The sequence below is a fragment of the Lemur catta genome, chromosome 1 (genome assembly GCF_020740605.2).
Source record: "Lemur catta isolate mLemCat1 chromosome 1, mLemCat1.pri, whole genome shotgun sequence".
In the NCBI taxonomy this organism is placed as follows: Eukaryota; Metazoa; Chordata; class Mammalia; order Primates; family Lemuridae; genus Lemur; species Lemur catta.
The window spans coordinates 67,156,581-67,180,160 of record NC_059128.1 but is presented as its reverse complement, the minus strand read 5'-3'; the positions used below and the strand labels follow the sequence as shown (position 1 = coordinate 67,180,160).

The 23,580-nt window shown below is 38.6% G+C and overlaps 2 protein-coding genes across 4 annotated transcripts in view; one reads left to right on the top strand and one right to left on the bottom strand.

Annotated features, from left to right (window-relative positions):
- Nucleotides 1-18,108, top strand: part of RPGRIP1 (RPGR interacting protein 1) — a 67,377-nt gene extending 49,269 nt beyond the window's left edge. For both annotated transcript variants that reach the window (XM_045526660.1, XM_045526669.1), the window contains 6 exons: nucleotides 367-505; nucleotides 6,569-6,666; nucleotides 9,213-9,405; nucleotides 10,834-10,918; nucleotides 13,856-13,986; nucleotides 17,913-18,108. In XM_045526660.1, the coding sequence (XP_045382616.1) occupies nucleotides 367-505; nucleotides 6,569-6,666; nucleotides 9,213-9,405; nucleotides 10,834-10,918; nucleotides 13,856-13,986; nucleotides 17,913-18,025 (759 nt within the window). In that variant the 3' untranslated portion in view covers nucleotides 18,026-18,108. The remainder of the gene's footprint in view (nucleotides 1-366; nucleotides 506-6,568; nucleotides 6,667-9,212; nucleotides 9,406-10,833; nucleotides 10,919-13,855; nucleotides 13,987-17,912) is intronic.
- Nucleotides 18,109-18,288: 180 nt separating this feature from the next.
- The window catches only part of SUPT16H (SPT16 homolog, facilitates chromatin remodeling subunit), a 34,082-nt gene continuing 28,790 nt past the window's right edge, over nucleotides 18,289-23,580 (bottom strand). For both annotated transcript variants that reach the window (XM_045526639.1, XM_045526647.1), the window contains 4 exons: nucleotides 21,601-21,730; nucleotides 20,848-20,977; nucleotides 20,636-20,713; nucleotides 18,289-19,634 (listed from right to left, as the gene is read on the bottom strand). In XM_045526639.1, the coding sequence (XP_045382595.1) occupies nucleotides 19,489-19,634; nucleotides 20,636-20,713; nucleotides 20,848-20,977; nucleotides 21,601-21,730 (484 nt within the window). In that variant the 3' untranslated portion in view covers nucleotides 18,289-19,488. The remainder of the gene's footprint in view (nucleotides 19,635-20,635; nucleotides 20,714-20,847; nucleotides 20,978-21,600; nucleotides 21,731-23,580) is intronic.

Here is a 23,580-nt window from a genome sequence, read left to right as displayed (position 1 = left end):
TCACTTATAAGTGGGAACTAAACTATCGGTATATATGTTCATAAAGTGGTGTAATGGACATTGGAAACTAAGACAAGGGTAGAGTCTATCGAGTACAATGTACACCATTCTGGTGACAGGTGCGCTAAAAGCCCTGACTTCAGCATTATACAGTTCATCCATGCAACAAAAAAAAAATTTACCCCCTAAGTCTATTGAAATTTTTTTAAACAAGGAAAGAGAGAGGGAGGAAGGAAGGAAGGAGGGAAGGAAGGAAGGAAGGAAGGAGGGAAGGAAGGAAGGAAGGCAGGAAGGAAGGAAGGAAGGAAGGAAAGAAGGAAACCAAGATATTACCAGCTATATAATATTGTTATTCTTATTCTGAAGCAGGTGAACTACACTGAATGGAAGTTCTCAGGGCTTAAAATCTCTGAAGATGATGGTTTTGAAAATCAGCATGAGAAGGAAGAAATGACAATATCCCATTCAACACTGAAACAGAAGGAACCCCTACGTCCTATAAATGGTATTTTTTTAAATCTAATTTTTCTGTTTAATCATTTAATTATTTCATCAAGCCGGTTATTTGCTTTCTTTCTTCATCTTAGACTGCTAAACTTTTCTTGAAAAATTAGTACATAAGACCCTAGGCCTGGTTTTCTTTTACAAGTGTGATGATTGAGCCAACAAAGGCTGGTATTCTCAAAGAAAGTAACTTTCCATGTATTTATAGCTAGCTAGCTTAGTTACCTAGTATTTATGAAATGTTAATTCGCCTCAGGGTCTTATAAATTATAGTTACAAAAAAATAGGAGGAGGAGTGTGATCAGCTCATTTGTGAGGTTAATGCAAATTTTTAAAAATTAAGGCTTTAATATTATAATGAAAAATGGACATGATTTCAGATTATAGTTATCGTAAACTAGGTAATCTGGATCAACTGTCCCATTGATGACAACTAAAAAACTAAAGTTTATTTACGTGTGTGTATATATATATTTTTTCCTTTTTCTTTTTCTTTGGAGACAGGGTCTTGCTCTGTTGCCCAGGCTAGAATGCAGGTGACATCATAGCTCACTGCAGCCTTGAACTCCTGGGCTCAAGCAATCCTCCTGCCTCAGCCTCCCAAGTAGCTGGGACTACAGGCACGTGCCACCATACCCAGCTAATTTTTCAGGTTTTTTTGTAGAGACAGGGGTCTCACTATGTTGCTTAGGCTGGTCTCAAATTCCTGACCTCAAGTGATCCTCCTGCCTTGGCCTCCCAGAGTGCTAGGATTACAGGTGTAAGCCATTGCCCCGGCCCAGAATAGACATTTTTAGACAAACCAAAATGGAGAGTTTGCCTCCAAGCCACATATTAAAAGAAAACTTAAAGGTTGTTCTTTACGCTGAAGGAAAATTATCCCCAAAGGAAACACAAATATGCAACAAGGAATGAAAAGCAAAGAATTTGGGTTAATGTAAATGACTGTATAAAGCAAAAATATTAGTTTGTGGGGTTTTAAATATATGCAGAATTTAAATCAATAATATAGTGGGTTTAATAGTGGCCCCCAAAAAGATATATCCATGTTCTAAAACCTAGAACCTGTAAATGTTATCTTATTTGGAAAAAGGGTCTTTGCGGGTATAATTAAGTTAAAGATCTTGAGTTGAGGAGATCATCCTAGATTATCCAGGTGAACCCTAAATCCAATGACAAATATCCTTGTAAGAGACACACAGAGGAAAGACACACACAGAAGAGGAGGAAGCACTATGACCACAAGCCGAGCAATGCCTGGAGCCACAACAAGATGAAAAAGGTGACGAAAACCAGGAAAATGCAGATTGTCCCTTAGACCCTTTGGAAGAAGCATAGACTTGTCAACACTTTGATTTGGAGCTTGTGGCCTCCAGGACCCTGAGAGAATACATTTTTGTTGTTTTAAGCCACCAAGTTTGTGGTAATTTGTTACAGCAGCCATAGGAAACTAATGCATACAACAAAATATATTTGGTAATTAACCAACACACTTTTAAGTAATCCATGCATCAAAGAAGAAACTCTAAGGAAAATTAGAAATTATATTGAACTGAATGAAAATGAAAACAAAACATAGCGCAATTTTTGGGATGAAGCTAAAGCAGTGTTTTTTGTTTGTTTGTTTGTTTGAGACAGAGTCTCTCTCTGTTGTCCAGGCTAGAGTGCTGTGGCATCAGCCTAGCTCACAGCAACTTCAAACTCCTGGGCTCAAGCAATCCTACTGCCTCAGCCTCCCGAGTAGCTGGGATTACAGGCACGTGCCACCATGCCTGGCTAATTTTTTCTATATATTTTTAGTTGTCCAGCTAATTTCTTTCTATTTTTAGTAGAGACAGGGTCTCGCTCTTGCTCAGGCTGGTCTCAAACTCCTGACCTTGAGCGATCCTCCCACCTCAGCCTCCCAGAGTGCTAGGATTACAGGCGTGAGCCACCTCACTCAGCTGGAAAAGTTTCTTAAATAAGAAACAAAATGAACTAATCCAAAGGAAAATAGTGATAAAGTTGACTACCTTGAAATTAAGAACTTCTTTCCAAGTCTCTGCAAAGATCTAAAAAAAAAATTAAGCGTTTCTGTTCATCAAGAAATTAAACAGGCAAGCTATAGGGTGGAAAAGATGCAACACGTATAACCACCAAAGGATTCAACTTCATAAAATGTACAGAACTTTTACAACTCAAAAGGAAAAAGACAACCCAACGGAAAAGTGGGCCAAAGATTTGAAAGGCACTCTACAAAAACGAACGTCAAATGTCCAGTAAAAATATTAAAGATGTTCAACATTTTTAAATAATCAAAGAAATGCCAGTTGCACCAGAATGAAACACTACTACAGACTCAGCAAGTTGGCAGAAATTAAATAGTGGTGCTGGTGAGGATGTGGAGCAAAAGGAACTCTCTCACACTGGTGACAGGAATGTAAATCTATGCAAATGATTTGGCAAACTTTATTAGCTAGTTAAATTGATTATATGTATTTCCTATGACCCAGCAATTTTATTCCTAGGCATATGTGCTTATATATGTAATGATATTTGTTCTTTAGAGCAAAACAGTGTAAGCAACACAAATGTCCATCAGCAGTAGACTAGATAAGTAAACTATGGTGTATTCATATAACATACTGTACAAGAAGAAAAACAAAAAATCTATAGCCACTTGCAACAATATGGATGCTTCATTTAAAAAATTTTTTCATTTATTATTTATTTGTATATATTCATGGAGATGCTTCTTAAAAATATAACTGTAGATGAAAGAAGCCAAACATACACAGAATACATAATGTATGATTCTATTCACAGACATTTCGTTTCAAAAGCAGACAAATCTAAATTATAACATTTAGAGATGCATAACTCAACTCAGTGGGAAAAATACGAAGCAAAGCAATGTAGTGAATTTCAATAAAGTTAGGCTATCTTTTTATTTAAAATTTTGACATTTTTGTTCATTATGGATTTTTGCACTAATATTGATTTTCTAAAATATTACATTGAAATAGTATTTGTCTCAATTACTGAGTATTTTGGCACTCTTTCAAATACTGTACCTGAGGTCAGTGCCTCAAATGCTTTATTCTAGTTCTTTTTTTTTTTTTTTTTGAGACAGCGTCTCACTCTGTTGCCCAGGCTACCATGGCATCAGCTCACAGCAGCCTCAAACTCCTGGGCTCAAGCAATCCTTCTGCCTCAGGCTCCTGAGTAGCTAGGACAATAGACATGCGCCACCATGCCCGGCTAATTTTTTCTGTATATTTTTAGTTGTCCAGCTAATTTCTTTCTATTTTTGCTCTTGCTCAGGCTGGTCTTGAACTCCTGACCTCGAGTGATCCTCCCGCCTCAGCCTCCCAGAGTGCTTATTCTAGTTCTGACTCTAGTCAGAATAGCGGTTACTTCTAGAGGAGGAGGGAGAGGGTTACCATTAGGAAAGAGCACTTATGGGGCATCTGGCATGCAGGCAACGTTCCATTTCTTGGTTGGGTGGTTATACAGATGTTCATTTTATGATAATTTAATAGGCTGAACATTTATACTTTATGTACTTTCTATAAGCTTGAAAAATTTAATAAAGAGGAAAAATATAAAGATCTATACAGAAATATTGTAAAATTTATTTTTTACACTTACTACTAAAAAAGGCTATCTTTTAAAAATATCTAAAAGTATAATTTGGGGGCTTTTGAATGTATTTGGCATAACTTCTTGAATGGGAAGAGCATTAAATGACTTTCGTCATGAGGAGAAAGTATTCTATTCATTGTGTAATCCTATTTTTCCATCAAAGGATAGTCAATATAAGGAAGGTTGACAGGAATAATCAAGCCCAAATCTGCCCAGGTCTAATTTACATGAGGGCAAGAAATCCTGGTTATAAGAGAACATATCCATTCTTAAGATTAGCAGACAGTGGAATATTATTTATTTATTTATTTTCTTGAGACAGGGCTGCCCAGGCTCGAGTGCAGTGGCACGATCATAACTCACAACCTTGAACTCCTGAGGTCAAGTAATCCTTCTGCCTTAGTCTCCTGAGTAGCTGGCATAATTTAATCCTTAACTAATAGTATAAATAGTAATGATGTACCTAGAAAGATTCAGAGTATCCAGATCTGAATGCAGGTTGCAGTCTTCTCCATACTCCCAATTTACATTTCTTCAAGTATTTGACTGAGTGTGAATTATATCCACTGGCTTTTTCTTTATGTAGAATGTGAGGTGTAGAACCAGGAGGTAATCTAGAAATCAGGTACTTATATGGTCATCTATTTATAGTCATAAATAAGAAAAGAAGAGTGTTTCTTTGGAAGCCAAATTGTTAGTTATTGTTTTTTTTTGTTTTGTTTTGTTTTTTAAGAAAGTACCATAGACTGCAAGGCTTAGACAACAGAAATTTATTTATTTTTCTCACAATTCCGGAGACTAGAAATTTAAGATCAAGGTGTTCACAGGGTTGGTTTCTTTTTTTTTTTTTTTATTTTGAGACAGAGTCTCACTCTGTTACCCAGGCTAGAGTGAGTGCTGTGGCGTCAGCCTAGCTCACAGCAACCTCAAACTCCTGGGCTTAAGCAATCCTTCTGCCTCAGCCTCCCAAGTAGCTGGGACTACAGGCATGCACCACCATGCCCGGCTAATTTTTTCTATATATATTTTTAGTTGTCCAGATAATTTCTTTCTATTTTTAGTAGAGACGGGGGTCTCGCTCTTGCTCAGGCTGGTCTCGAACTCCTGACCTTGAGTGATCCACCGGCCTTGGCCTCCCAGAGTGCTAGGATTACAGGCGTGAGCCACCACGCCTGGCCTGTTAGTTATTGTTTTAATATCACTCTTCTCCATGAGTTTCAAAAGTTCAAGACCACCAGTTAGTAGGCACAAGAAGCTGGAATCTGCCTGGTCCCAGATGTCTGAGTAGGGATATCAGAGGCAAGATGCTGTGGTTGTTGGAAAAGGGCCTTGTTAATCTTTTAGACAAAGATCTACAAGGTTATTAGATAAAGGCCACCAAAAAAAGGAAAGGGCTTGACTTTTTAAAGCCATTTCCACATATGTAGACAATCTTTGTGCCATTTAACAGACTTTGCTTTTGCTGCCCCATGTCTTCTCAGACATTTTCCCTCTGAGACCTCAGTGGAATAAACAACCTCAGAACTTTGAAATTTTATGCAGTAGGCACAGCCTGTCTTCCAGTTATCTATTGCCATGTACCAATCTACCCCTAACTTTAGTGGCTTATAACAACAATAATCATTTCTTTTTCTCACTCATCTGCAATTTATGTAGGTCTCCTGAGGAAGCTCATTTCTCCTCCACATAGCAGATGGGGCAGCTCAGCTGGGGAGCTGATGGGTTCAACTTGCAAGATGGCTCACTCTAGTGGCTGGCAAGTTGGTCCCGGCTGTCAGTTGGGAGCTCAGCAGTAGCTGTGGGCCATGCATCTCAGCTCCTCTCATGTGGGCCCTCTGCATGTTGCTTGGGCTTCCTCACAGCTTGATGGCTCGGTGCCAAGAGAACAAGGGACAAGTGCATGGCATTTTTGTGTTCTAGCCTTAAAAGTCAGATAGCATCACTCCTACCATACTCTTTTAGTTGAGGCAGTCGCAAAGAGCTACCTCACTTGAAGTGGGGAGGGATATATACCCCACCACTCAATAGGAGGAGTGTCGAGGTCACGTTGTGAGAAAAGCATGTGGAATGGGAGAGATTATTTGAGGCCATCTTTGGAAAATGCAGTCTGTCACACACAATTGCACTGCTTTTCCTCAGCTTGGTCATTTTCTTTAGCCCCTCCAAGAGGGCTTCCTTCCTTCCTCCCTCCTTTCTGTTTTTCCTTCTTTCCTTTTCTTTCTTTTATTTTTTTTCAGAAGTGAACCATCTATGTTTAGCAAGATTTCGAATAAGTGAATCTTTGAAAAAGAAAGTTTGAGTCTTAGTTAAGTGAAGAAAAAATCTAGACACCTAGAACTAGCGCTTGGACAGTGGATTGGAGATGTGGGTACTGGGTCTTTTCTTGGGCCAGACAGAATGCTTTGAAATAGTTCTGTAAGTCCAACCTCTTCTCTGGCAGGTAAAGAATCCTGTGAACAAGCTTCTGAAGTCAGTGAAGCACAAACCACAGACAGTGATGACATAGTGACACCTGTGTCTCAGAAATGTCCTAAGGCAGTAAGTACAATGAAGTAATGATTGCATGTGAGACAAGACTGTAAATAATGATCCTGTGCTTAGTGGCCACATATGTGAAATTTCAGTCCAGTTTTAAGGAATCTGATGGAAAATGGAAGTTATAGTTAAATTTACATTTCGTGTGAATGAGAGTCTGTTAATACAGTCAGATTCAGATAAAAAGATCATTTTCTTGATTTGGTGTAAATGGTGACTTGCTTCAACACTTCTCTCTCTTATCTGGATCCCTTGCCTACCCCTTCTTGCTCCCATATCCTTCATTGTGTACTGTGATTAATGTGCAGCCTGAATGATACACCCTCTGTCTTTAAATCCACCTAAGAAGCACAGGTTTACTTTGGGAGGCAGAGGTTAGAAAAGAGGAACGGTTTCTTCATGGGAGGGCTCAGAGAGATCATTCAATTTCTGCAGTTTTTGACCCAACCTGTAATTATATGTTAAACATTTCAGCCTTGAATCTCTTTTGGAATTAATTGAGGACACACACACATTAATAAATATCCACAGATATATTCAACAATTATTATATTAGAATCTTGTGGGATTACAAATGAAGTAGAAAACAATCACTCTTTTGAACCACTGCTATCTAGTATACTTAAAGGTGTGCAATAAATTTCTGTTGAATGAGTGACTGAATGAAAGATTAAGATCTGTTTGAAGATTATGAAGCCCATTAGAAACATTAAAGCAGAATGTAGGATGACCTAAAATCAAGTGGGTACATTATGTGATACAAACTCTAAGCTGTGTAAGAATTCAGAAAAGGGAAATTATTGTTGCTTTTGTAGACGTCAGATGACTCTTTCTTGGAAGTCAAAAGTTGTGCTGAGGAATTGCAGGAAAATGTGGGATATTGGAGTAGGGAGAAACAACTCAAAGTCAGTAGACTTAAACATTTAATATAATAAATAGTTAAGTTTCTCTTCTGACGTTTTATCATATCATTTTTAGACATTATGTAGCTTAATATATTGAGAAATGCCTATAAAACAAAGATTATAGCCACAGAATGTTAGGATTAGACAAAACACCTTAGATTTTATCAAGGTAAAGAAAATTAAATGATGTGTCAGGATTAGAGTTAGATAGTGAAATGGCTGGAACTCAAGTCAATTTTTCTAAACCATGCCACCTCTCAAATTAACCCAAAAAGCAGCCATCTGATGAGCAATTGTTTTTTTTGTGTGTGTGTTTCTTTCTTTCTTTCTTTGTTTTAGAGACAGTCTTACTCTGTTGCCTGGGGTGGAGTGCAGTGGTGTGATCATGCCTCACTGCAGCCTTGAACTCCAGGCTCAAGTACTTGAGCTCCACTTGCTATCAGAGAGAAGAAAAGATGGGGTGGGGGTATGTCTTTGGGGAAGTAAAGGCATTGGCCTGGCAACCTAGAGGAAAGCAGCAGCAGGCAGGAGGGCACTCCCAGATGGAAGAGAGAACAATGACTGGGAGGGGACCATTCTGGATTGACTCAGAACTCATGTCATGACTCTTCTATGGAAGGAGGGGACTTATGCTGGTCTTAGTGGACTTTTAGAAACTAGAGAGATTTCAGGCTTCTTACTGGTATCCCTAATGCCCACATGGACACAGGGACAATCAAAAGAGAGGACATTGGTGGTGGCAGTGACTCTAAAGTGGAGTTGAAAGTATTGGAGTTCCTGTGGAAGGGCAGGGGGCCTGGTGGCCTCCTCCGTGGCATGCATTTAGATGGCACAGGGAGCACTGGGCAGCTCTTTGCTATGGTGGCTGACGCAGCTACTAAATCTCCACTGTTAATCAGCAGGTCTTTTATCTCTCAACCTCAGGAAAATGCTGGATTGGTTTTCATTGAGAAAGTTGAGAAAAAGCTATCTGTTCAGAAATGTTCTTGATTTTTTTTCTATATGTGGAGATGGCTGAGGAAGGCTGACCTGGAGACATGATTCACTAGGCAGGGAAAGAGAACAACTGGGTTCTCCCAGATTAGCTGTGGCATTTCAATCAAGTTGTCTTTTGATGTCAGCTTTACCAAAAATTGAATCTCAGGGAGTAATATATAAGATGGAATATGACTATCTTTGATTTCTAGTGAGCACTATAATGTGTTCTTTTTTTTTTTTTTTTTTTTTTGAGACAGAGTCTCGCTTTGTTGCCTAGGCTAGAATGAGTGCTGTGGCATCAGCCTAGCTCACAGCAACCTCAGACTCCTCAGCTTAAGCGATCCTACTGCCTCAGCCTCCCGAGTAGCTGGGACTACAGGCATGCGCCACTATGCCCAGCTAATTTTTTCTATATAGATTTTTAGTTGGCCATATAATTTCTTTCTATTTTTTTAGTAGAGACGGGGGTCTTGCTCTTGCTCAGGCTGGTCTCGAACTCCTGACCTCGAGCAATCCACCCGCTTCGGCCTCCCAGAATGCTAGGATTACAGGCGTGAGCCACCACGCCTGGCCTCTAGTGAGCACTATAATGTGTTAATTGGATGAAGTATAAGCACTTGAAGCCTCACTAACTTTTAGGAAATAAATAAGCATTTTCTTTATTAGGGTTCCGAAAAGATGTGCATTGAAATTGTCTCCCTGGCCTTCTACCCAGAGGCTGAAGTGATGTCTGATGAGAACGTAAAACAGGTGTACGTGGAGTACAGATTCTACAATCTGCCCTTGTCAGAGACAGAGACTCCAATATCCCTGAGGAAACCGAGGGCAGGAGAAGAAATTCACTTCCATTTTAGCAAGGGTGAGGCTTCCTGTGTGGCCAGTGGGGAGAGGAGGGTGACAACATTTACACTGAGGGTCAGAACTATGCTGGATTTTTGTTGATGGGGTAGATCTAACCATTTTATTTTATAATTTTATTTATTAAATTCATATATCCATATAGTTACAAATATCAAATGGGCCTAAAAAGATTTTAAAATTAAGCAGTGCTTTGCTCTACCTCTTCTCCACAAATCTCTTCCCTGCCCCCAGCCCCTGCCTCAGTCCACCACAGTCACTTTTAACTTTTCCAGCTGTTTCTTCTAGTATTTACCTCCATATCTAGAAACACATGGCTTTCAGTGCTGGGAAATTTTATTGTATTTCACATTTAATAATGATGTCCCCAATATTTTCTCATTTTCTTAGTAGAATGTTGGATCTTCTAAATTTATCCTCTGATTTACTTATCATTTGCCTCTTATAATTCTACCTCTGTTTTTTTCTTTCTGTCTTGAGAGATTTCCTTAATTTTATCTTCCATTGACTGAATACTTATTTTTAATTTCTGAGAGCTCTTTCTTTCTATATCCTATCCTTGTATCATACAAAATAGAAGTTTATTTCTCACTTATGTAAAACAAGTCTAGAGATGGCTGAGGTCATGTGATTACCATTAGGAATCCAAATCCCTATCTTGCCGTCCATCGTCCTAGTGCCTGCCTTCCATCTTTTCGGTTGCCCCAAGTTTCTTACTGGCTGCTGGGGAAAAGAATGCCCCCCACCTGAGCCTTTTAAGTGGCCTTCACAAAGGTTTCACACAGCACAATGACCAGAAGTTAGTCAGGTAGCCATTATCTAGATAAGATGGAAACTGGAAAATGCGGGCTAGTTTATTTGAGGCTGCAGCATTCCCATATAAAAATGAAGAGATCTCTCAGGGCAAATTTATTTTTTAAAAAATTGAGGAGGAAGTGGAGAATAAATGTTGAGATAGGTGCTTTTACTTGAACCTACCACAAAACCCAAGTCTCCAGATGGCCCTATAGAAACAGTGTCCTAGAATTCTTCCAGCTATGGAGTGGTGGGAGCACATTTATTCTGGCATATGGCAGAACAGCTTTCAATACAGATTATAATGCTTCTTTTGTATCAAGGGATGACAAACTTTTTCTTTTGTCAGATAGTAAATAGTTTAGGCTTTATGGGCCATACAGTCTCTGTCACAGCTATTCAATTCTCCCATTGTAGTTTGAAAGCAGCCAAAGACCATATGTAAACAAATCGGCATGGTTGTGTTCAATAAAACTTTATTTACAAAAACAGGCAGGCAGCCCATAGGCCCTAGTTTGCCAGCCTCTGCTTTATATCACTGTTTTACAGGTACTACTTACTTTTTTGAAAAGTCTTAGTGCCCAAATGACAACAGTATATGATTTTTTGCTCTTTTCTTTTACCCTTAATACAGTGATAGACCTGGACCCACAGGAGCAACAAGGCCGAAGGCAATTTCTGTTTACCATGCTGAATAGACAAGATCCTGAGCAAGGATTGTAAGCATCTGCTTTCTATTTTGAAAGAAAGGAATTCAGAAGTTTGAGTTTGGTTTTGTACTGATGCTGAATATTTTAATAACTTCTTTCAAGTTAATTTACATTTAGTGAATTTCCCATCTACCTATCTAATTTATATTAATATGTTTGTGACTACCTGACTAATTATTTGATCTCATTGGTTTAGTTTATTTCTCACCTCTGCTGGCCGCTGATGGGCACATTTTTTTTGTGGCAACAACTCACTTGAATATTGACAGTGACCAAATGGAATGAACAAAGTGCTATGATATTTAAAGATAATTTGATTCATTCCTCACACATGCAGTACTACTGTTAGCTTACCGAACAGTATGCCCTTATGATGTTAATTTTTATATTTAGATTTTTAAAATTGTTTCTTTATAGGAATATTTTGATTTTGATTTTGATATAACTAAGGAAATTCTAGGTCTCCTTTCAAGTTTTAAAAAAGTTTATTTTCCTTGTTATTCTTGTAATCTGAGAAGGCCTCCATTTAAGCATTCTCAGATTAAATGCATGGGATATACTTATACTAAAAAAATTATTTGTTGTTTAGTTGAAATTCAAATTTAAGTGGGCATATGGTTGTGGTTTGCTTTTTAAACTCTAGCAACCCTGCCTCTTCTGTATGTGTAAGAAATGATACAGAGCTGATATTTTAATCTTTTGCTTTTTCCCCCCCACAACGTTCCCAGAATTCTCTCTTCCTTTATTCTCTTACAGTATTAATCTTTTTCTACTCAATTTTAGATTTCAGTTGATTTTACCTTTGACTTTCTTTTTGCCAGTGTGGTATAGCAGACAGGACACTGGCTTTGTAATCAGGCAGGCCTGGTTTTTAATCCTGACTCTTTCACTTATTACCACTGTGATCTTTGTGATATTACTTAATTTGAAGGCTCCTGTGAGAATAAAACTGAGATAACATAGTTTATATAAAGCACTTGGTATTGTGCCTGGTATATAGTAATTTCAGTTACCATGCCTTTCCTGGGAACATTGAGGTGGGGAATCAGCATTACCCTTTGCATCGTGAAGTTCTCAGTAATGATACAGAAACATAATCACGACTGAATATTGCTTAATGGGCTGAGAATGTATCCTTTTCAGTAATTCCTTCTTTTCAGGTTAATCAGGTTTAGTTGTGCTTTTAAGAGCTTGAATTTTTAGTCTTATTCCTGCTTCCTTAGCACTCTATTTAGCCACTGATATTTGCTTTTAAAAAATTAATAGAAATATGAAGAGTCCAGAATAAGAAAATCCAGAGAGAAAGAGAGTAGATTAGTGGTTGCCAGGAGCTGGGGAAGAGGAGAATGGGGAGTGACTGTTTAATTGTTACAGCAGGTGGTCCGAGGACACACGGAAAGTCAGAGAGTCAAAGTTTATTCGCTGGTGGGCTCAGAAGGGTCTCACCACCAAATTCTGAGCCCCATCTACCCGATTTTTCCCACTTTTATTAAATTGGGGTGGTCCGAGGGGTGGGGGTCTCAGGTGGCTGATGCGCCAAGTAATAGATGGGGTTTTTCTTTATCATAATCAGTGTAGGGTTTCTTTTTTAGAGTGATGACGTGTTCTGGAATTAGCGGTGATAGTTGCACAACATTGTGATTATACCAAAAAACACTGAATGGTATACTTTAAAATGGTTAAAACTGTGAATTTTATGTTACATTACTTTTATCTAAAAAAATTGAATAGGATTGTTATAAATCGTACCAGTTTCTAGAATTCAATATCATTTGCTAGCTAAGTCAACATAATACTAATTGTCATAGACTAGACTGCTCACTGCTTTTGGGGCACTGTGCTGCATGCTTTACAGCATTGTCTTTCAAGACTCACAACTCTAAGGAATATATACTTGTTTTATATATTTGTTTTGCAATTCTATATTCCTTCTGCCTCATTTACTCTGCTCTGGCTTGATACCCAACTTTTATTCAGAAATTTAAAATCTCTCCTTCTAACTTCCATAATCCTGGGTATTTTATGCAACACTTTCACTGCCCATATGAAAATATTCCAACAAAATTGTAAACCCTCTTGTTACAGCAAGTGTTACAGTGGATGGTCCCGAGAACAAACTGAGCGGCACACAGAGAGTCAGAGAATCAAAGTTTATTCACCAGCGGGCTCAGAGGGGTCTCACCACTAAATTCTGAGCCCCGTCTACCCTATTTTTCCCATTTTTATTAAGTTGGGGTGATCCAAGGGGTGGGGTCTCAGGTGGCTAAGGTAATAGGTTAGTTGGTGTGTCAGGTAATAGGTTAGTATTATGTTGATGTGCCAGGTAATAGATTAGTTGATGGGCCAGGTAATATTCCATGAGGGGTTGGGGTCTCAGGTGGCTGATGGGGATTTTCTTTATCAATCTTAGTAGGAATTATATCTTGACAGTTTTGAGACAACTTGATCAACTACATTATCTCAAGTGTCTTAGTTCCTTCTTCTAAAGGCCTATTGGTACTTAAATTACACTGATTCCTCACTTTTTTGATGTTAACTCTCTTGTAAAATGGAGGCAAGGTAAAGGTGATTCAGAGTGTTAATAGAAAAAAAGCCAAACTCTGTAAAATAATTTTAAAGAGATTTATTCTGAGCCAAATTTGAGGACCATGACCTGGAGCCAAGCCCAAGAAGCCTTGAGCAAATGGACTTGATGTGGCTGGGTTACAGTTTGGTTTTATACATTTCAGGGAGACAGGGGTTATAGATAAAGTGATAAATCAACACGGGGAAGGCATACATTGGTTTGGCCTGAAAAGGTGGGCCATCTCGAAGTGGGGGGTGCTAACAGGTTATAGGTAGGTTTGAAGATTCTTTGACTTGTAATTGGTTAGAGACATGAAGTTTTGTCTAAAGGCTTGGAATGTTTTAAAGTTAAATGGAATTTTTCTTTTCCTTTCTTTTTAGTTTAAAGTTTACAGTCGTAAGTGATCCTATGGATGAAGAAAAGAAAGAATGTCAAGAAGTAGGATATGCATATCTTGAACTGTGGCAGGTCCTGGAATCAGGAAGAGATATTCTAGAGCAAGAGCTAGATAGTGAGTAATAAATTTTTGTGCTTCTCAGTTCCATTTACTTCTATGGAAATCATCCTAATAATGAGTACTTTTTCTGTTTTACCTTCAATACATAATTATCACTGTGAAATTGATGAGACACAAACTAGATTGAAATCTTATCCCTATAGCCATATTTATTTCTGGATCAAGCATGAAAGGATTCAGTTGTATTATATTTTAGCCCCCATATACAACTAGACTCTATTTTTGAATCTCTGATGTTTGAGATAGGGGATTTTTAAAAGGACAAAATCTTTTCATTTCAATCAAATTTAAACATCAGAATTTCTGACCTTTTTTGAGCTAGGTTCGTAAAGGCAGCTGATACTCCTTCTCTGTTGATGTGTTATCATGCACTCAGTCTTATACAAACACAAACTCCCTTCTCTTCCCTTATATTCATTGGTCACCAAGTCTTAGTCATTCTGTTACAGCAAGTGTTACAGCGGGTGGTTCCGAGGACAAACCGAGAGGCACATGGAGAATCAGAGAATCAAAGTTTATTGGCCGGCAGGCCCAGAGAGGTCTCACCACCAAATTCTGAGCCCCGTCTACATGATTTTTCCCACTTTTATTAAGTTGGGGTGGTCTGAGGGGTGGGGTCTCAGGTGGCTAATGCACTGCCAGGTAATAGGTTAGTTGATGTGTCAGGAAATAGGTATTACGTTTATGCGCTAGGTAATAGGTTAGTTGATGCTCCAGGTAATAGGTTTAGTGTTACACTGATGCGCCAGGTAATAGGTTAGTATTATGTTGATGTGGGTCTTCCGTGAGGGGTGGGGGTCTCAGGTGGCTGAAGCACCAAGTAATAGATGGGGGTTTTCCTTATGAATTCTACTTGTATCTTGACTGCATCCCAACTACTGTAATTGTTTTCTAAACTGGTCTCCCTAACACTGGTTTCTGCCACTGCATTTCCGTCTACTACAGTAAATGTTTCTACAGGATAAATTTAATCATTGCATTCTTCTTAAATCCTTCTACAGTTTGCTATAGATCAGCATGCTTTAAAAATATTTGCACTTAAAAGCCTTTAGAATGTATTCTTTTCAGTAATTCCTTTTCAGGTTAATCAGGTTTAGCTGTGCTTTTAAGAGCTTGATTTTTTTAGTCCTATTCCTCCTCCCTTAACACTGCTCTGTCCAGTCCTCACTGCTCCCGTTACCTTACATACCTGGGACTTTTTACCTATCTTATCTGCTAGGATCTATTGGGCATTTGAAATTCTCCACTAGACCAATGTTTCATCAACCCATTAGTGGTTGGTGAAATTAAATTAGCAAGTCACGAGAATTTGAAAAAAGCAAACCAAAACTGTGGAAAATAAAATATCAGTACATTGCACATAGTGTTTTGTGGAACTTGTTTTATGTATTGTTGTTTAATGAATCATGATATAAAATTGCTCTTATTGGTCATAAAAATGTTTTGAGAAATACTTCTCAGACCAAGTGTTAAAAAGTTCACATTTTAGACAAGATTCATTATATTCCTCTAGTATCCTTCCAGCTGATCTTGATAGTTATTTAACCTTTCTGTGCCTGTTTCCTCAACTCTAAAATGGGGATAATAGCAGTCTCTATCCCCTAGGATTGCTGTGAAGACTAAGGGAGCACTTAAGTAAGGGATGAAGGGAGGATTAAGGGCTTAGGACAGAGCCTGACACGTGGCAAATGACGTTACCTGTGCCAGCCATTTTCCAACTGGCTACCTCTGTTCCCATTCCTAAACATGCCAGGCTCTTCTTGACTTTCATGCCCTTTATTCATAGGGAAAACCACCTTAAGCTTTCTCTAGTGACTTCAAAATCCCCAAAGCCAAAGAATGCGTCTCAATTTTTATTTATTTATTTATTTATTTATTTATTTATTTATTTATTTTGAGGCAGAGTCTCACTCTGTTGCCCAGGCTAGAGTGCCGAGGCATCAGCCTAGCTCACAGCAACCTCAAACTCCTGGGCTCAGGCAATCCATTCCTGTCTCAGCCTCCCAAGTAGCTTGGACCACAAGCATGCGCCACCATGCCCGGCTAATTTTTTCTATATATATTTTTAGTTGTCCATATAATTTCTATTTTTAGTAGAGATGGGGTCTCGCTCTTCCTCAGTCTGGTCTCGAACTCCTGAGCTCAAACAATCCACCCGCCTTGGCCTCCCAGAGTGCTAGGATTATAGGCATGAACCACTGCGCCCAGCCCCTCAATTTTATTTTATTTTTTTATTTATTTCTTTTTGAGACAGAGTCTCACTCTGTTGCCCGGGCTAGAGTGAGTGCCGTGGCGTCAGCCTAGCTCACAGCAACCTCAAACTCCTGGGCTCGAGCGATCCTCCTGTCTCAGCCTCCCGAGTAGCTGGGACTACAGGCATGCACCACGATGCCCGGCTAATTTTTTCTATATAGATTTTTAGCTGTCCAAATCATTTCTTTCTATTTTTTTAGTAGAGATGGGGTCTTGCTCTTCCTCAGGCTGGTCTCGAACTCCTGAGCTCAAACAATCCGCCCACCTCGGCCTCCCAGAGTGCTGGGATTACAGGCGTGAGCCACCGCGCCCGGCCCTCAATTTTATTTTTTAATCATCAAAAAAATTTATAGTGATTTCCTCATTATGGCCTCCCTTCCACCCAGGCTTTAAACCATGTTGGTCTGATTTAAAAAAAAAAAAAAACTCTGCTTCCTAGCCCTATAGCTACCTTCTCCCTTAACACTTTAAAACTCAACTCCTTCACATTCTTGCTGAGTGATCAGTCCACAGTACTGTTTTTGTACCTCCTAGATACTCTTCCATTAAGATTGTTTACATTCCAAGCACTTTACTGAATCTGTTACCAATTTTTCTAATTGCCAAATCCAATTGGTTTTATTACTCATCTTACTTGACCTTTCTAAACCTCAGTATCATTGCTCATTCCCTTTTAAACTGTTCTCCCTTGATTTTTAGGATATTATGACTCCCTATCGTTCTCTGGATGGTCCTGTTTCCTTTGCAGGTTTCCTTTTCCGTATCTATTCCTGTAAATGTGAGATTCTGCTAATTCAATCCTTGGTCTCCCCCTCTCCCCCACATATCCTCTTCCTGTGATTGCATCCATTCTCAGGCTTTTAATTATAGTCTAGAAATAATTGCAAATCTAGGTTTCTAGACCAGATTTTTAATACTATCTAGACTTACAACAGCCTAACAGATACCACTACTTGTATGTCCCGTTGGTACCTCAAACTCCCCTAATGACAACTTTGTACCTTGTATTCTTACCCACTGTTCATTTTGTTATCCAAATTAGAATAGTCATTCTTTATTTCAACCTATTCCTCACTCCCAACATTCAATCACAAAATTCTAATTTTACCTCTTAAATGTTTTGAATTTGTCCTCACCTCTCCACCCCCACTGTTAAACTTCAGACTTTCATTTCCCGTGGAATTACCACAGTAGCCTCATAACTACTCTCCTGGTTTACCTGTGCTCACCTTGCATATATTCTCCAATAATAGAGTCGTCTTTCTAAAACCCATAGGAAGCCACTTCTAAAATCTTCAGTTGAAACTATATTCTTGCAGTTTTCCAGACTCATCATATTCTTGTGTCTTGGCATATGCTTAAAGTATCCTTTACTTGTTAAAAGACTTAGCTCATGAATTATCTCTAGAAACCCTTTTCTAATTTCTCTATTCTGGTGTAGGTACCACTTTATGTCCCTAAAGCACCATGAGCTTTCGTTATAGCATCTTCACAATACATTGTAATGACCCTATATTCCTTTCTCCTTCTGTAAACTCAGTCCCCTTATGAAATGGCCTAGTAACTTCATTTAGTATCACCAGCATCTAACCCAACAAATACCAGGTATTAAAGTGTTTAATTGAAAGATGCTGTTGTCTGACACTATTCTTTTCCTTTCCCAACAGTTGTTAGCCCTGAAGACCAGGCTACCCCAATAGGAAGGCTGAAGGTTTCCCTTCAAGCAGCTGCTGCCCTCCACGCTATTTACAAGGAGATGACTGAGGATTTGTTTTCATGAAGGAATAAATGCTATTCCATTCTAAAATCTCTGAGGGATATATAGTAAAAAGTCTCTTATAAAGTAACTTGCTATACCATGAATTTGGTTTACTGTGATGTCTAGTATCTCTGAACCTAATAATGAAAGTTTAGAATGATGAAAGTTTATTTTTGCAAGACTCGCTGGATAAAGGCATTTTTCTCTAACACCTTAGTGCTTTACCAGGTGAGAAGCTGGCTTGCTTTCAGGAACTGGAGAACAATCAAAAAAGGTGAATTTATAAAAACAAAACAACAACAAAAAACCCCACAGTTTATTTAGCTTTTAGTTCTTCCAAAATTGAAAATATCAAGTCCTACTGCTAAAGAGAAAAAACAAACAAACATAAAATCCAAGACCCCCCTCCCCCTCTTTTAAAGTCACAGAACACGGAAGGAAATGCAGTGGGACAGGTGGGCGCAGAGAACCAGAAGGGGAGGATGGCAAGATAAACTCCCCAAATACTTAAAAAGCTGTTAAACAGAAACTGTGATAAATACAGGACAATGCAAGACAAGTAAAAATAAGGAGCAGCAGCGATGAGAGGCTGTGTTGTAGATGTGGCCTCCCTTCCTCTTCTCTTTTCTCATCAGGGTATTCTAGGCCCAAGGCATGACTTGCCCCTTCCAGATCTAAATGTTGACTCCTTTGAGCTTTCCTCTAGATTTCACTAGAAGCAGTATATGAGGCACAACCATTCTTCCTTAGATATATCAGGAAAAAAAAAAGAAGATAGTGGTAATTTTGCCTTATATCATTGTACCATGTGTGAATTTGTAAGAAGAAATAACCAAGCCAGGGACTGTCACTGTTTCTTATGTCTTCCAAAGCAGCAGAAATATCTCAGAATCTGCATGAGTCAAGAAAACAGGAAAACTCAGACGAAGGCACCAGCCCAAACTGCCTTACTAGCTCAAGTTGTCTGGTTTATCACAACCATTAGCAAATTCCAAGAACCTTTTCTTGAGTATTGCCAAGAGAAAACTTAAAGAGTCGTGAGGAAGGTCATGGCAGTAGGGTAGGATGGAGAATTGAATCTGCTGGTCAATAACCATGGTACAGGTAGATAAGGGTCACTTTGTACCATTGTCTTGGAAATATAGTTTTGAGACACCAAAAAATAAGATGTCAGAAGCCATCGATGTCCTGGCAGAAGGTGACAGGAAGAGAGAGGAATGAAATGATATTTATTAACAGTGGGAGCCTCCGCCCGTCTTCAAGAACACCTCCTCCCTTGCCATCTGAATGGGGCCATTGGCACGTGTCCTGGTGGGCCTGGAATTCCCCGAGTAGATTGGTCCACACAAATGGCCCCCTAAACCCATAAACACAAACGGCAAAACTTCAAAAGAAAACAAAAGGAAAAATACAGTTTCTATGTCATGTAAAATTTTCAGGGGTTGGCTGGAGGAAGAATGGAGCTCAGGGCCAAAGTTCAGAAGTTACTTCCTCTTTTTCTTGGGGGGTGCAGAGCTGTGTCTGGAACCACGGTTAGAGCCACGGCCTGAACTGTGCACAGATGCCTTCCTCTTCCGGCTCATACTTCGACTCTGTTCTTCTTCTTCCTCATAACGACTTTCACGGTCCGCTAAATAGAAGAAAGAGGCGTTAATTAGTTAATTGTAGGTTAGCTTTAGGTACCTAATATTACTGGCAGAATGTACTTTGGAGTCAGGCTGGAATTTTAATCTTTACTCAGTCACTTACTAGTTGTGAGATCTTGGACAAATATTTAACTTTTCTGAGCCCTGGTTTATTTATAAAAGGAAGAATAAGGATTAAAGTAACCTATGAAAAGTACCTTATCACAATGCTTTGGACACAGTAGATAATAAATATTTTCTTTTCATTCTTTAATTTATATTTGGGATTTGGTTTCAGAGTAACTAGATTAGCATTATAAAGACATTCCTGGCCAGTGGTGGCTCGCACCTGTAATCCTAGCACTCTGGGAGGCTGAGGCGGGAGGATTGCTTGAGCTCAGGAGTTTGAGACCAGCCTGAGCAAGAGTGAGACCCTGTCTCTATTAAAAATAGAAAAAATTAGCCAGGCATGGTGGTGCATGCCTGTAGTCCCAGCTACTCAGGAGGCTGAGGCAGGAGGATCACTTGAGCCCAGGAGTTTGAGGTTGCTGTGAGCTAGGCTGATGCCACAGCATTCTAGCCTGGGCAACAGAGCAAGACTCTGTCTCAAAGAAAAAAAAAAAAAAAAAAGATATTCCTAACCTGGAAGAGGCCCAGAAAGTTAGACTATTAAAGGATGCAGATTTGGAAACTAAATAGGCAAATTCTGGATTTGTATATGACTATGTGGCAATCATGGCTACGAGCACACTGGGGGCTTGGGCAGATGAATAAAGCATCCAGTTAGGCACTCATGTCCACTGGAAAGTATGAACATGTTGTAGACCTCATTTTCTCTTTGTTCAATAAAGTTGTAGCTATGGCTCCAAATTAGTTTTATAGTGTTCTTTTGTTACTCTCATTAGGCTACTACGACTACCACTTCAAAATACTGAACAGTGCTAGAAATTTGTATGAAAAATGAATGAACAAGTAAAATAAACAAAACAACAAAATTTTTTTTAACCTTTTCGGGCTTCTTCCTCTAGTTCATCCCAATCCTTTCCACTTTCTTCTTCACTGCCCAATGATTCCTTAGAATAGTCTGGAATAAAATTAATTAAGCATTAGTCCTTATGCAGGAACGGAATGACAGAATTCTTCCTTTCTAAAAAAAACTTCTCAGAAATCACATCAGATTAGGAAGCCATGACAAACTTTTCCCCTATAAAGACTAACCTGATTCTTCTGCTTCTGAAGAATAATCTTCATCACTGTCCTCCTCTTCCTCTTCATAGTCATCTTCTGAAGGATTAAAAGTCTCATCTTCAATTTCAGACTCTGAATCCCCTTCCTCAGCATCACTTCCCTGGTGAATTAGAAAAAGCATAGTAGTATTTATTATTTTTATTTTTTTACATTCACCTTATTAACTTAACAAATTAATCGAACCCATTTTTAACAAAAACAAAGAAACTGAATGATCAAGAGATAAAATGACTTGTCTAAAATTATTGGTAAGGTGCCATTATTAGATACCTTAAACATCTAATTCATATTTCTCAAAGACTCACTACATCCTTCCTTACCCAGGCAAATTAACAACAGAAAGACCATTTATATAAATAATGCATTATGCAGAAGTGGGAGGACCATTTATTAAAAAATAATTTTTTTCTCCATTTTCACTTCAATGGATTAGAAAATAGTTTTTGTAAAATGTCCTCAAAATCTTTTTTCCAAATACTAAGAAAACTCACTGAGGAACAGTTTTTTATAATTTCAAAGAAATCTTATCAGTAGCTATCAGTGCCCAATCAATTTATTGTTCACCTGTAAAACTAATTTGGAGAAACAATAATACCATGTTGTGTTCAGAGCTTCTCCCAGTTGGTCTGGTCCCCTATGTACTATATATGTGCCATTCTCCTAACTGCCCAAATGACAGCAGGCAACACTGTGTACCAGAAAAGAAACTTCACACTCACGCACCTCACCCTCAGGCTCCAGGAAAGACCAGCCACCTTGTTCAAAGAAGCCTTCAGGGTCATCAACAATGGTCTTCATGATTTTAGTCCAGTTGAGGGACTGTACTCCTTCTGTGTACTTCAGGTCACAGGAACTGAGAGAAGTGACATTACAAAGTCAAAACCAATCTTCTATATTTTCTGAAAATGCCCAGTGTCATCTTGCTCATTAGCATCCCTGAAAAGCAGATAATCTTTTCCTAAATGTATGAGAGCAGATATTCCCCTCCCTCTCTTCCATTTTCTTCCTTAAGCACCAATCTCCCTGTTTATCACTTAGTCTTCCCTCCTATTCACCCATGCTTTTTCCACTCTCTCGCTGATTCCAATCTTATTTGCAAGTCTTAACTCATAACCACTTTGGTCATTCTTAATTTACAGCTTTGATCACTCATACTACTATAATTATTAATAAGAAACAGGGATAATTTTCACAGGCCCTAGCCTTCCCTCCTCAACCTTCCACTGCTTTGCTATGTCTTGTTTATTTGATGCAAGGTCTATCTGAAGGTAGGGATGGTTTTTTTTCCTTAAGGTACCTAAAGTGTACTGTATTTGGAAGATGCTCAAATGACTTTCTCTTATTCAATTCAACTAGAATTGTTTTTTCCTTGGGGCCATCATGTCTTATTACAAAAATAGAATAAAAACATCAAAAAAAAACGATCTTTTCTAATTTAATGAAAAATTTATTTTTTATTCTATGAATGAGTTATATGCAACTGGAAAAATAGTTCATGTAGCTCCTAAGGTAAAGAGATGTGTGAGTTACATATGATTCACGAGGCTCTAAGCTGCGAATCTGTACTTAAATGTGAGTTAAATATAACTCACATGGCAATTAATGTGTTAAAGTGGGTGAATAAGAAAAGACAACTAAAGAAATGAATGACAGTAGAAAAGATAACAACAAACCTTCAGCATAAAATCTGCCTGAGAACCACTGGCATAAATGTACTTTAGGCAATATCATGTACACTGAAACTTCCACTTCCAGCCATAATGGAGTAACAAGGACAAGATTTAGTTTTCTGCCTTAAACAACTAGAAAACCAAACAAAATATGAAGCAATAGTTTTCAGAGATTGGATAAAAAGCACAAGAAGGAAAGAAGGAAACAGACTAGGTATTGTTTTATAATTGTCATCCCAGTTTTCTATCTAATGGCAGTTCCCAGTCTACTATGCAGGATGGGACAACCCTCAACCAGAACCTAGTGGTCTCCAGGAATTGAAAGAGAAAGTAAGATTTGGGAAGGCTGGGACTGCTAGAATTTGTGGGGCAGAGTACTGGAGGAAAGAGTTACACAGAGAGAAAGCTCTGGAGATCTGCAGGGGTGTCTTCCCAAGTCTTTGGCCAAGGACTGATCGACACATGCATGAAAGATAATGAGCTGCACAAAGAAGTATTGGAAAGCAGTAGGCCAATTTCCAGATCTCACACAGAACTAGAAATAATTCTTCTTCCCGCCAGCTTCAGTGGAAAGACCTCACAATATACAGGGATATTAGGTAGAGAAGAGTGTTGCCTCAGTAGTGACCTAGACTAAAGGCTGTTCCAATCTTAACACTAATGACATTTCAGAACAAGCCTTGAAAGATCAAACTTGACTGTATCCTAGAATAAAATTAAAAAAATTAAAAATAACAATATAGCACCCAAAAATATAGAGTCACAATGTTTGGTAACCAATCACAAATCACCAGGTATATGAAGAATCAGGAGAAAAATCAACCAACAGAAACAGATTCAGAAAATACAAACATGATGGATGGAAGTAGCAGACAAAGATGTTAAAAATGCTATCATAAATATCCTCCAAGAAGGAAGAGGGAAATCTGAATATGATGAGAGAAATGAAAAATACTTGTGTGATTAGTCTCAGAAAAAAAGGGGGAGAGGACTGAAGAGACAACAAAAATATTTGATGAATAATGGCCAAAAC